Here is a 14,346-nt window from a genome sequence, read left to right as displayed (position 1 = left end):
CTCCCCCTTTAGGAAAAAAATCTTAAATATTTTTACTGAAACTTTCTATAGTTATTAACATATTTAAATAGCAGCATTCAGCTTTGCCTATCATGATTAAGAAGGTATAAATGTTTCCTTTCTAACCCCCCCTGTGGTTTAGGAAGCAAAGGCCCACTATAGCACTTTTCTTTATTCAGGTCTCTGCCCTGAGTGATGCGGTCTATGCAGAATTTTCAAAATCTGGCCCCCCATCACCCATCCAAGGCTGTGGTTTTGCCAGCAGCTGCCCTGATCTAAGGGCTCCCATCCACTGAAAGACAAAGGTCTTCCTTGCTTGCTCCCCCACTAGCGTTTCTGAATTGGTGGTGTCGGCTCCTTTCTTAAGGCAGCTTTGGGTGCCTACTAGTCTCTTCCCTGAGCTGTTTTAATTCACTGTGCTGGCAGGTTCTTCTGTTTGCTTGCTTGTTTTTTTTAGTGCATTTCTTATAAGGTTTGTGAGTTGAGTGTGGTCCTGGTGGAGCCCGGGGTCATCAAAACCCCTTGGTGGTAAGAGAAATGCAGGATTTCTGACCTGCAGAGCCAGGAAAGCAGAGGAGAGGTTTTGGGGCTTTGTAGCCTCCTCCCTTCAGTGCTGGTGGGCTGTTGGACTGATGAATCTGTGCTGTTCATGAAGAGTCCAGACATTCTGTTAATTGCCATGCATTAATGCCAGAATACCAATGTCCTAAGAATTGACTATTTAAAGCATCGGTCTGTGGGATTAGTTTGCCATAGCTATTTTGTTTCAAAATTAAAATAATCTGCTAGTTTCAGTTAAAAAGAAGCGCAATTCAATGTCTAGTCAAGATCCTAAATTAAGATATAAATACCAGCTTCAGGATTATCGTCATGCAGGGTTGTTCCCGATTGCACAAGTCCTTGGTTAAATAGATGCAGTCTGGACCATCCACAGGCTTTCTAGCCCGTGGCTTTTTCTCTACCTCTTCAAGTGCTGAGGAACCATTTCTTTTTTGCTTCTTTCCCAGGAAGCTTTCCGTACTTGTGAGTGATTAAGACCTTTTGTACTATTTTTTCTTTTTTGGTCGAGGTGTTGCAGAAGTGTTAGCGAAACCACTGAGGCCACTTAAGGCACAGATTCACAAGTTCCCGGCAGGAACCTCCGCCTAGCTGGAATCCCCCATCTGTCACAACTCCACAGACCCCCACGGGGGGGTTTACATTTTATTCCTCATTTCAGACAAAATTAAAGAAAATAATTGCAAAGGTTGCTTTTAAGCAGTTTCTGCTTTCCCTGAGGCACCCATTAAGCCATTAAATGTCTCTGTGTTGGTTTATTTTCCTCCAGATTGGCTTATTCTGGGATGAATCTTGTTTTTTATTTTCTGGATGTATTTCAAACATTTCTAGGGCACCTTGTACTCTTTCAGTTCATTCCATGATGTTCATAATTGCTCCCAATCTACTATTTGTGATTCAGATTAACATGCCTTTTTACACATTTTTCCTTGTTTATCGAAATCATTAATGAAATTATTAATAAGGCAGAATCTAGTATAATACCCTGTAGATTCCCAATAAACACCTCCAACCCTACTCAACAGATTGTCTTTAGTCCTTAAAGCTTGTTTATGTCCATTTAATCAGCTTTCAGTCCTCGCAGGAACCTCTACGTGAACCATTCTGAATTACTACTTCAGAATATCAGTCTGGCTTGAATGTGCATCAGATAATATAAAAAAAAAAAAAAAATCCAGATAATTAGCCTTTATTGGATAGTCATGTTAAAGGCAACCGGAAAAAGGTTCTTATAAAGCCTTTTCTGACTGTCACAAGTTCGGCCTCAAACGTTCATAGTCTTAGCTGAGAGGAGAAGACTGCGCAGTGATGCCATCCCTTCTCCATTTTTTTCCCTCATCTTTGTAGGATCTCTTCTGTTGCTTTTGCTTTAATAATTACTCCATACATGACTTCTGTTTTATATTCCACAGTGTGGTCAGGAGTGTAACAGCACTGAAAGATGGGGAGAAGGTGCTGTGCTGTGGTGGCAGCCTTTGGAATGACCAACTTGCCCTTTCTAAAGTGGCCCATATAGATCAATGTTTTTTCATTTTTTCTTTCTATTTATTTATATTTTTTCCATGGACATGCCCAATGAGTAACAATCACATCCTACTGACTGGGCTGAAAGGTTGCTGGGGGCTCAGTGCTCCTGCAAGCTAGGTCTTTTTGTTCCGTTAACCAGATAAACGTTTAGATGGTCAAATTTGGGAAGGGTGTGTGTGCGCGCATGTGTGAAATTAATTGTGGCCATTATGCCTGTCAGGACCAGCATAAGTGTGATGTGTTAGGAGCCCATAGCAGAAGAAGGGGCAGGAGGTCAGGGACAGATGACCAGACATGCATTCCCCATCACGTCCACTGCCTTTGGGAACAGCTTTATTGTGTGTCACGCTGCTCTCAGCTCTGTTATTCTCCTGTATGCGATGAAGGCTTTTGGTTTTGAGACTTTCATCTTGATTTCTCACAGGTTGTATGTCTAATGCCTAAAATATATGTGAGTATAGAAGTTATTATTCTTCCAAAGCCTATTAGTTGCCTTTTTTTTTTTTGATAGCACATTGTATATGTGAGAAACAGAAACCATTTGTAACAATAATACATAAGACTAACATAATTTACTCCTATGTTCAGTATGTGGGAACATGTTGGCTGCTAGTCTAGACTTAGGGTCACATGCACGCACAGAGAAAATCCTTCAAAACATGTAACCCTTAAAGCCCATAGCAAACCTCCCATTCGCTTCACTGGGGCTTATATGGGACCCTTTGTCAATGCTAGCAAATGACGTTTTGGCCACTGTCAGATTTTCTTTAACGAAAAAAAATTGTTTTGTTGTTTTATGGAGCAGGATTTAGGGTATTTTCTATTAGCATTTGGATTTTCTCCAGGGTCCATCACTGAAATGAATAGCTGATGGTGTGGTTCCATACAGCGAAACAGACTAAAGAGCTAGCTGCTGCGGAAGGGCCGGTCCCTGGCCCCCTGACAGCTCACTGCTGCACACTTCTGCGGGAAGGGATGTGCCTTGGGCCTTCAGCGAGCTGAGGGAAGGGCCAGAATGGCTGAAAATGATGCCTTTTTTTTTTTTTTTTTTTTTTTTTTTAGAACGGTTATTTTTCAGACATGGTGAGTTTCCTGAGGCAGCTAGCTGTGTGGCCAGGTGGACAGCAGTGCTGACTGCAGGGGACTGGGAGGGCATGCCCAGCTGGTGCACCTGGAGGAGCGTACCTTTCCTTCTGCCAGCAGCTCGCTACGGCACTAATGCAGCCAGAGATGCATTTGCAATGTATGTAGATATGTCAGAGCAAGCTGTAGTGGTGCCAGCAGCAGCAGTGGCCCAGACGTCAGCCACTGAAGGGGTGTACAAGACCCAAGGTGGTCTCATAACGGCTGAAGCTGGTGTGGCTCAGACCTGGCCATTTTAAAGCTGGTTTCATTACGTCCATGATGCTGCGCACTCTTCTTTTGGTCTTAATGTAGCCTTGTGCTCGGTGGTATTTATTTCAGTGTAAACATTTTAAATTTCCTTTATTGGTATGAAAATGGCAGATTACTGTTCTGTTGCAGTGTAGTAGTAAGAAAATGTTCACTTGGTTGGTTTATTAGCAGTCAATATTTTTTATTATGGCCTCTGAAGAGTTTGTTATTACCCTCCCTGGTGAGATGTAGAGACAAACAGCTGGGAAGTGACAGCTTCCAGCTTGGGATGGTGACTTTCTGAATCCCTCTAGCAGGATGAAAGTGTTCATTTGATCATGTCTTCAGACACCTGGCTCTTTTCTCTAGAGCTGGCTTCAAAATAAGGGGAGAAATCCAAAGAGTTTTTGGTACACTAAGACAAATTTTCCATGCATTAAATTGAGTAATTGGTTTTTGTGGACTTTGAAACAGTCCCTGGTTCTATTATAATGGAACTTGATTTCTTTATTAGAAATTATAAAAATAATGGATTTTCAAGTTTACATATACGTATGGAAGTTTCTGAAAATTTTCAGAATTAATGGGAGAAAGAAAAATGGAGCTGGAGCAGCTGGTGACCACACCAACCACACAAAAGTCAAAGGGTCATTAAAGAAAGGCAAACACAGAAATTCCAAGTACTTTTCACAAATGAATGAAAAATCGTTTGTGATTCTTACTGTGCAAAAGTTTAACCTAACATATTTGAAAGTTAAAACCTGAAATACTTTTTTAGTAATTATTTATAGGACAAAAGGGAAATGAGTTAATTTTCTGGCACAGTGACCATCCTGGAGCAATCTCAGGGACTGCAATATAGTCATATTAATTGTCTGTATTTTGTTTTATCCCTTAGTTATTTATAGCTAACATGCCATTCTGCATCTAATATCTACATCTACAGATGGATGTACAGATAGAGTAACTACTGGAAAACAAAACCATTTGTCGCAATGATTGTGAGACAGCTGTATAGGACATGAGTTAATACCTGAGGTTAGTTAATTTTTCTGGTCAGGAATAGTAGCTTGTGAAACAGAATTGCCATCATCCAACTAATGATGATGTTTTAAAATATATTTTGTTGCAAGTAGAAAAACGTTCACATTTTTGAGGTTTTCATTGAACAGAAACTCTAAAGTGTTTTCATTTTGTATATAAAATATAATTCAGAATTAAAGTGGAAATGAAAATCAAATGATAAGAACAGACTGAATCTACACAGTTGGAAGAACGAAATACAAGATAATCATTAGATAGCGAGAAACAAACGAGAGACATCCCATCTTGTTCTTAAATACTGTTGAAAGCTTTCTGTTGATTTTTCTCTTTTTTTTTTTTCTCTTCTGATCCTAACTGACATTTCCAAAAAGCATTTTGTTTTAAACAAACATGCATCTTACTATTTGAAAATTATTGCTTGGAAAAATATGTGACCCTCTATAGACAGGAGATTGTTAGTGGAGGTAGCGGCACATGATAGATGGAAGCTTATAGGAGGAGAAGCTGATGTGGATCCTATTCCTGCGGTAGATCTGACAGGGCCTGGCAACAGTTCCTGGTGGGTCCCAGCTCTTCTCTTTAGTTGTGGGCATCTGTGTGGAGAGATGACACGTGAAGATGAGGCTAAGGCTCTGGGGAGGAAATAGTGATGATGGGCTAAGGGGGAAGAAGAGGTGGCTGGATAAAGTGGGAAAGGGATGCGAGGCTGTCCGTCAGGGACTATAAGGTGTTTGAGAAAACAGGGAAGGATGGGGAAAGCAATGGTATTTGAGAAGGGAACATCACCTCCAAACCAGTACTGTGGAAAAGGAGATATTTGGGCTTTTTCCAAATACCTATTCTAGGATAGATTCCTCCAGGGGATAAATTCTTCCTGAAAGCCTAATTAAAGCCTTGTAGAATATCCAGTTGCTGTTGACACGTTATCAATAGTTAATGTGCTGCATGAGCCTTCCTAGAGGTTGTCCATCCTTGAAGCAGCTTGGGAAAAGGGTCTTTGCTTCTGCCAATGAAAAGGGGTGGGTGACATGATGAAAGAAGACATGAAGTGCAAAGTGTTCAGGTGTGCTAAGGTATTCTGGCGGTGTGCTGGTGAATTATTTACGATCTGACTTCCAGTATTTTACAAATGTGTTTGTTATTTAAAATTGTTCAGTGAATTCCTCAGGCAAACATATTTCTGCTCCACAGTTCTGGCAGATTACTCAGAGGAACTAGTCTTTCAGGTATTTATTATTCACCGTTCGCTGCTTGCCCTGAATGTCACATCAGTCACACGGTATAATTTCTACTTCCTGACCTGGTAACTTCCAATCCCAAAGAAGCTTTTAAGAAAGCTGCATATCATCATTCCCCATATAAATATTTGTGCAAATACATATCTAAATACAAGTGGAAGCAAAGTACTCTCTTGCTGAGGTCGTGATTTTGAACAAAAATTTGCCTGAATGTTCACAGATGTTAAATGAAAGGGCAGCAGCTACCCATTTAAGCCAGTTCTGTGATTTGGTAGCTAAGGTAGAATTTCTTTGTGTGTTTTGTGGGGTTTGGTGGGTTTTGTTTGTTGTTTTGTTGTTTTGTGGTTTTTTTTTTGTTTGTTTGTTTTTTTAATATGGATCGCCCAGTTATATTATGGGTTAGTCTGAGTCTAGATTTCAGAGAGTTTGCTGGTGGTAGGGAGGCAAGATACGCTTTTCACACCTGTAGAAAAAGTTGACCAAATTAGGGAAGGACTAGATCTTTTCTGGGAGCTGAGCAGCTTGTGTGTACAGTTCAGGATGGTGTGAAGTTGTAGATCAGATAGCCACTTGATGTCACTGTTGTTCTGCAATTGGGAAGTAGGTACCTATTCTCCAATATCTTCTTTCCTTTTGTGTAATGCAATGGTAATACTTCTGGAAAAGGTAACTACTAAAGTGAGGAGTAACTACTAAAGTTTATCCTTGTGGCTAAGGAAAGGTACTAAAATTCACATTACTTCAGAGATTGGGGAGCTAAGGATGGCTCCCCTGTGTTGGGACGTATTAATAGTACTGGTAGGTTCTTAATAGCTGAGATCTTTCATGTAGCAAAAATAAAGCAGACATTAAAAGTCCTTTAAGTATTTTCCTGTACTGCATAACCTACTAATACAAAGTAAGATTTAGTTTATAGCCTCATATGAGTCTTCTATCATATCTCTCATTTATCTCTTCATTTCTTCTTAGGAAAAGCCATTGATTTTGTAGTTCAGAATGCAATGTCGGAATCTCACGGAGGGAGGCCCAGCGCATCAAAGGTCGCGATAGTCATCGTGTCGGGGAGATCAGAAGACACTGTGGAGGCTGCTGCACTTTCTGCAAGAATGAACAGTAAATCTCGTTTCACTGTCACTATTTTTAGGCAGAGTTGTTGCTTTAAGTAATGCACTAGAACAAAGGATGAAAAATTAAGGGACCGGCATGTTCATATAAGTTCAGGAATTACTGTGTGTAATGTTCTGGTAAGAAACAGGCCTGAACAAAATGTGCCTGACGAAGATGCCTTTGAATTACTGGTAAATTCAGGACCAATCTGCAATTTAAGCTGAACAGCTTCCATAGGCTTCACAAATTAGTGGCATTTGATTTTCCAAGGTCCTGTGGATAGACAGGGATGACAGAAATATGATCTAATACTGTAAATTCAATACTGTTGCAGTACAGTGAATCTTGAAAGGTTCACTGTAATAATAATAAATAGAGAGAGGATTTGATCAGATTTTGCACTGACCTATACAGGAATATGCTTTTGGTATCAATGTGTGCTGCATGATGTTTTTTCAAGTTTTCTGGCTGTAGTCTCTGTACCTCAGCTTCCTCAGGTGTTCAACCAAGGAACAGTGACTTCCTTTGTAGATTGCCTTGGGAGCTATTGAATAAGGCATGGGCTAAATAACAACTATTATTTTTTAATTAAATGGCTTGAAAATAATCCAATAGCCATGTAACTGAAGAAAGAAAACAACATATTGAGATTTTTTACATTTGAAAAAAAGTGAAGATGTCATTAAGTCTGCACCTGCATGTTGTTGACCATGCATGATCTTATTATGCTTGGGACTAATAGAGCTCATCTTAGCTAACACTGTAATTAGAGCATCACCACTTCTGCCCTTAATTGCCTTTAGCCTATGTGGAAGGAGTGATGCAAGTAATACATGAAAATTTACTGTTGGAAAAAAACTTTTCCCTTTTTTTTTTTTTTAAGAAGCAAATGAAAAAATACAACAGCAAAGATGTCCTTCTCCTGTGCATCGCCCATTAAAAACCTTTTCTTCTCTTTTCCTAGGGGTATCCCTGTTTCCAATTGGAGTTGGGAACAGATATGATGAAGAGCAACTAAGGACTTTGTCTGGGCCATCAGCTGCTAACAGAATCATGAAGCTTCAGAATTTTGAAGACTTATCCACTATGATCACACTGAATAGTGAATTTATCAAAAAAGTGTGCATGGGTAAGTCCAATATAGTTGTAGCCTCATAACTGAAGCAAAACCCAAAAATTGAAATGCCAAAACCAGAATGATTTTTCTTGACTTCAGAAATCAGCCCAATGTTCCTTTGTTAGTGTTTCACTGACTGACAATCATCACAAATGCTAACCTAGACCACCACCATCACTTAGGTGTAAAACAAAATCTGAGCCCTTTCAGTGTGTAGCCAACTGCTATTCTAATCAACCAACTTTCAGCAAGATTTTAAAAACTGCTTAGGCCTGACCTTTCAAGCTATCATCTTCTTAATAATCAGGGCTGGTCATTAACTGAAGGACACCAGGAAAGCTCAAGCTGTCATGAACGAATGGGGGCATGCTTCTGAAATGTTACAAGTTAGTTGTGAGTAAAGATTTCAAATTACATATTTTTCTGCACAGACCTAAGCATTGTTATGTGTATGTCTACAAAGAATTCAGCCAAAGTGTAAGAAAAAAAAAAAAAGAATAAGAAAGAATTAACTTTTCCAGGAAAACAAATACTGAAAAAAAAAAAAAGTGTAAAATATTTTAAACAAACATTCATTTATTTGTAGGTTGCAATGCCCCCCATGTAAGGAAACTTGCTTTAACTCCGGCCAGTATTTTATTTCTTTTGCCTCCTTGGTCTGTGTGTATATAGATATTTATTACTTATATTGTTGTTGTTATTTCTATTACAATAGCACCTACATGTCCTTTCCACAAACCACTGTCTCATCGTATTAGTCATTGCACAGGTTTTTACCAGCTTTACTAGGGCTTAGTTAGGTCTCCATTAAAATAAGTGGACTTTTTTGCAGAGCCAAGTACCGCTAAGAATGAGGAAGTTGCAGAGTGTGCACAGTCCAGCTTAGAGATATCCGATCAGTCTCCACTGGGATCACTTCTGGCATTTTAAAATCTCTCCAGAGCATCAAACAGCTGCCATTTTCTAGATTTAAACAGCTGCCATTTTCTTTCTTTTCTTTTAAAATAAGCTTTTAAAGATGCATTTCCTCTCCTCACACTGTAAAATATGTGATTTTCTTGCCCTAAATTACATTGATCCAAGATATAGGATGGGGAGCAGGAATTTGAAACCAGTAACTATTTTCTTATTGCAATCTGTGCTATAACCTATCTGTACTAGAGGTGAAAGCTTTATATTTTTATGAAATGTACATCCAGCTTTTCCAACAGCACAAAGTGTATGCTCAAAAACTTGAATGATAGATATCTTATAGTAGACACCTAAATCTGAAAAATTTAGCTCTTTAGCTGATGGTAAAGCCTTTGCTATGGGATGGGAAACTATCTTCTTTTTTGTTTTGTTTTTTTTTATTTAAGTTTCTTACAATCTGTAAAGTATAATTTTCCCCTCCAGACTCATACAGTTGGATTTCTTGTACGGAGGGAGTCTTACTTTATATATGGAAGTGTACCAAAAATAATACTATTAAAAAAGTTTAAAAGATTTCCTAAATGCTTTCAAAATACATTACTTGTCCTGGAAAAGACAGAGCATATAGCCTATGTGTGCTAGCACAGTATAGTATTATATAAAGAGTTTGTTAGTCAGTGTTTTAATTTCCTAGACACGTGCTTATCACATTGTCATACCATAGTACTTACATGAAATTACTTTCTATACATCTTTAGGTATGTTATGGGAGCACATAAACATAGAAACTGCAATTCAATGGGTGCCTTGTGACCATCTAACTGATTATATAAAAAACTGCCCATCACAGTAATGCCTGAATGTAATGAAACTGAATTTGAGTGTTCTTATTGCAGCTATTTTCATGCTTATGCTAGTTGCTCACAAATCTTACCTTGGGGTTACTCACTGTATTTCTTTCTGCATTTAATAAATGTGTGTGTAAGTTCTCATTACCTGCTAATTATCAGAAATCTGCTCAATTCATCACAAGATTCAGAAGTAAGGCTGGACCCTGCCTCAGAGCTAAAGCCACGATCTTCTTTTAAGTACCATCTGGGCAGAGCTGTATGTCAGTACAAGGAGTGCTGTAGAATTACAGCCTACCTATTGCTCACAGGGTATTTTGGGACCAATGTTATTGCAGAAGTCAGGTAATGCTAGCAGTAACAAAGTTTATGCATTCTTTGACTCTTGTACACTTGACTCTTGTACTCTTGTATGCTTTGGACAAATGCCTGCAGTCTTCAGGTAGGGATTCTCACATTCTAACACAAAAAAACCTTCTTACAGCCTAAGTCACACTTTTAAGTAAGCAATCTGTATTTTGGTGACCACAACTTGAAAGACTAGATAAGGGAGTGAGATGAATAAAAGATGTCTGTTTCTCTTTCAGACCCTGTCAGAGAATGTCTAGATGACGATGGAAACAAAAAGAAAGTGAGTGTATTGCCTGGGTCATCCATCTAGCTTTCAAGTTACAAAGTTCATGCAGGACCATGAATAACTTCATAGATAATCACATACAAAAAGTGTTGGACAATATTAAGTATTAAGAATTATTTTGGAGGAGGAAAATGTTGGCTTTTGAACTGATGGGATAACTTTGCACACAAAGGCGACTTCCTCTAATGACACCTGATCTTGCAGTGTGTTGAATACTATCAAAGGCAGTGCAGAGCCAAAACTTATGACAGTGTGTGTCTTCCCTGACAAAGAAAAAAGTATTTCCATCTCCTGGTGAAAGAACTTCTGGGAAAGCTAGACATGGCCAAAATAAAGCTGCATGTACGGGGGATGCAATTTCATTATCCAGACCCTCTTCTTCTCATAAAAATAGAAGCACCTTGTCCCTATGAAAATTGTATAGGAAGATAATTATTGTGTGATAGTCATCTCTCCAGGGAAAACGATCTCTTAAGTAATGAAATCAAAGTTTTTAGTGTTCATTTGCAGAAAAGCTTTTATTAATCCTGAGAAAATGCTCAGAAATGTTAGTAAACCTGTCTGATCTCTCAAAAGTCATCCGCTCTAAGAAAGGAATGATGTAGATGTTATAAATGGTTCAGTTTCTTCATCTCAGGTGAAGAGCCAAGGTTTTTGAGTGTATATGATACTTCATGATTTAAAAATATTAGCATAAGCTTGTTACATGTTTTCTTGTAGGGGTCAGTTATGAGTTCTACCCTAGGATTTATCTTGAATTTCCAGTACATTAAAAATGTTCCTTTGATTTTTCCCTTGTGAAGACATGACTGTAAGGAAGGATGTGGCTAATAAAGAAATGCTTATGAATTGTCTAGACACAGGAAATATACTTCTATCAAAGCTGCCTTACACAGTTGGCCTCGGTCAGCTGGTCAGAACACAGAAAGGCTTTAGCTAGATCAGACACTAAGTATAACCTGGTGGCTTTGAGGTTGACAACCTAATTAAGAAAAAAACAACAAAAACTAAAATTGAAAAACTTTCTTAATTAAAACAAAAAAATAATCACATTCTTGTTGTTTATTCATTTGAATTGCATGTGTACAGGCCTCTGGGCTCCTAGAAGCAGACACAGGTACATGTAGATAAGTGCTGGGAAGCCTAAACTTGAATTTCAGACATGTCATGTTTCATTTTTTTGGTGATAAACTTAAAGCACAATTTCCGTTCTGTCTAGAATGCTTTTGGAAGAAAAGAAGCCAGGCTCCAGTCCATATAAAAATGAACCACGCTTTCAAATGGTAGCCTTTAGGGGAATTTTGTGTTACCTCTTCTGTCAGCCAGAAAAAATGGGTTTTAGAAGACACTGCCAACATGGTAGCCATTCCCTCTTGGAGCAGGCTGTTGAGCATCCCGTGGTGCCTACAAGGCACCGTGGAAGTGTTCTGCCTCTGGTGTTCAGCACCCGCACTCTGAACTCCTCTTCTGCCTCACGGGCAGTAATGTGCCATCATTGGCCTCTTACCCTCTTCCAGCATAGTCCACAAATCCACAGGGATGAAGAATCAAAGCTCCTTCCTAATTCAGAAAACACAGGCTCCTACATTGGATCCATAATATTTCAGGTGTTACTCAGAGAGTTACTGCAGGAGGCTCAGTTCCCCAAGTGGGATGTCTCTCATGCACCTGGAGATTGTGGGAACTGACCTCTTGCAGTTTGCAAGGAAATCAGAGTTCTCAGGATCAAAAATCTCAGCCTAAACCCTAACATTATCGTGAGTGATATGATTTATTACATTTTTTTTGTTATTACCTCTACCCTGGAAATGACTGTTGAAGGAAGATTCATGGCTAAGGTCACTGTTAGTAGCAGAAGGACAAAAGATCAAATGTGCTAGGTCAGGCCAAAAATCCATCCAACCGCCTGTATTATGTGGCCAAAAATAGAAATCAGGGAAGAATGTAAGTATAGATGAACTGTCCTAGCCTTGAACAATTTGTGACTCAGACACACTGAGCTGCAAGTGGTACCTTTTTGTGTTTGATAGTGCTCAATAGTTTTCTCCTCCATGCATTTGTTCAGTCATTCCTTGAATTCATGTAAGTTTTTAGTACTCATCACATCCAGTGGCAAGGAATTCAAATAGCGCTAAATACAGACTGTGTAAACAACCTCTGTTTTAATATTTGAATTTGCCAACTGACAGAATATGTGAATGATTATGATAGATTAAGGTTTTTTTTAATGTAGTTAATTCTCATCAGTAGTCTTGTTTTTGATGCTTTTAAACAGGCATAAAGGTGACAATAGAAGTGTCGGTACTTGTCTTATAATGGTAGCACTTCATGATGAAGTGATCTGTATAGTGATCTTCTGCACTTCTGGCCTATGTATGGCAGTAAAAATCACATTCCTAAACTAGCAGTTTCCATAACGTGACTTTTCTAGTATTGTTCAGCACTTGGTTTAGAGAAGAACAAGCAAACCAACAAAACCCTGACTAAATTAAAAGGTGCCAGCTGATGAACTCGATCAAGGTACGTGGCTCTCTCTCCTGCAGATGCACAGTAAGAGAAAGAGCGTGCAAGTCCAGGTCTGTAGGTTCAGAGCTCCCTCAGAGAGGAAGTCTGAGGCTTCCTCTGGTGTGCTGGCAGGCTCATCGGTTTCAGCAGTCTTATCCTTCACAATTTAGAAACCTCTGCTTTTGCTTTCCTTTCTGTCCTATTCTTACTCCTACGATTTCATATCAATTGGGATTTAGGCTGTCTTTGTCTTCAGAGTCCCTGCGTTTTCCTCTGCACCAGGATTCTTGGCTTTGTTTGGATCCTTCAACTGATTTTTTTGTTTTAATGTGCTGTGCTTTGCTTTTCTTGTCCAGCTCTTAGATGTTTTCCAATAGATGTTCTGTTAAGGAGTGAAATAAAAACAATTAAATATGTATGGAAGCCAGAGGGTCCTTTGCCAGACTTGCACAGCTGTGCACCTTCCAGGTGCTCCACTTTCAGTGAGCTATAGGCAAGACAACTATAATTAAAAACCATTCCATTTCTTCCTATCTAAATATTTTTTCCATACTTAAAGCTCCTCACGTTACTTTTCCACAGCTTCCTCTAGGCTCGCAAGTCTGAAAAGTATTAAGCCGCTTTCAGGACAAGTTCCCTTCTCACAGTCCTGAAACATACAAAGCAGGTCCAGTAAATTAACTTGTATTTAATAGGTAAATTTTTATGGCTGCAAATCTGGCAGTTCTCTTTTAGACTTGACGGTATCACGTAGCTCAGAGATACAGAGCAATACTTTCACGTCACTATTCTTGGTTAGCACACTAGTGCCAAGAATGGTCTGTGAATTATGCTGTGGTTACCTAGATATTTTGCCACTTTGCTCTTCTTTTTCATGGGAATGATGGGTAAGCTGAAAAGGACAGGATGGGAGATAACTTTGCCCGATAGCAATCATCTTTTCTTCCCCACATGTTTCTGTTTGTCAATATCAAGAAATGTTATCCAGTTCATAGAACCACTATCTCACTTGTTACTATTGCTTCTGGACTCGCCTCTGTAGAGATAGGTCTGGAAAGGGCTGTTTCCCATATTTGGGGATATTCTTGGGAATGCAGGCCTTGGGGATGAACACTCTGTTTTGAAATTCGTTGAGCCTATTTATGGACTTTAGAGCTCTGCAGGATTTGGGCCAGAGTGCTCAGCTTTTTGCAGATATGAATCTTGAGATATTCCAGGTTGTGACCACATCCATTTCTCTGTCATTTAGTAGTATGTAACGCCTTAAAATTTACACCGTCCTTTAGAAGACGAGAATATATTTCACATTTTATTTTTAATTTTACAAAACCACTATGTATATCTAATAACATTAGACTGGTAAAGTAACAATTTCCCTTTGGGAAGGGAGGAACTGTTTTAAAGTTTTGGAGTTGTGGATAAAATAACTAGAGTATTCCACGCCTATCTAGCTTGGAACAAATATTGTTAATTCCTGCT

At 39.0% G+C, this 14,346-nt stretch overlaps 1 protein-coding gene across 1 annotated transcript in view; it reads left to right on the top strand.

Annotated features, from left to right (window-relative positions):
• Positions 1-14,346, top strand: part of VWF (von Willebrand factor) — a 149,165-nt gene that overhangs the window by 84,144 nt on the left and 50,675 nt on the right. Inside the window, exons 31-33 of the mRNA XM_009324340.1 lie at positions 6,711-6,854; positions 7,813-7,977; positions 10,313-10,356. Of these exons, the coding sequence (XP_009322615.1) occupies positions 6,711-6,854; positions 7,813-7,977; positions 10,313-10,356 (353 nt within the window). The remainder of the gene's footprint in view (positions 1-6,710; positions 6,855-7,812; positions 7,978-10,312; positions 10,357-14,346) is intronic.

This window comes from Pygoscelis adeliae, unplaced genomic scaffold, assembly GCF_000699105.1.
Source record: "Pygoscelis adeliae isolate BGI_AS28 unplaced genomic scaffold, ASM69910v1 Scaffold65, whole genome shotgun sequence".
NCBI classification, from domain to species: Eukaryota; Metazoa; Chordata; class Aves; order Sphenisciformes; family Spheniscidae; genus Pygoscelis; species Pygoscelis adeliae.
Note: the sequence above shows the minus strand (reverse complement) of the source record. Positions and strands in the feature narration are given on the sequence as shown.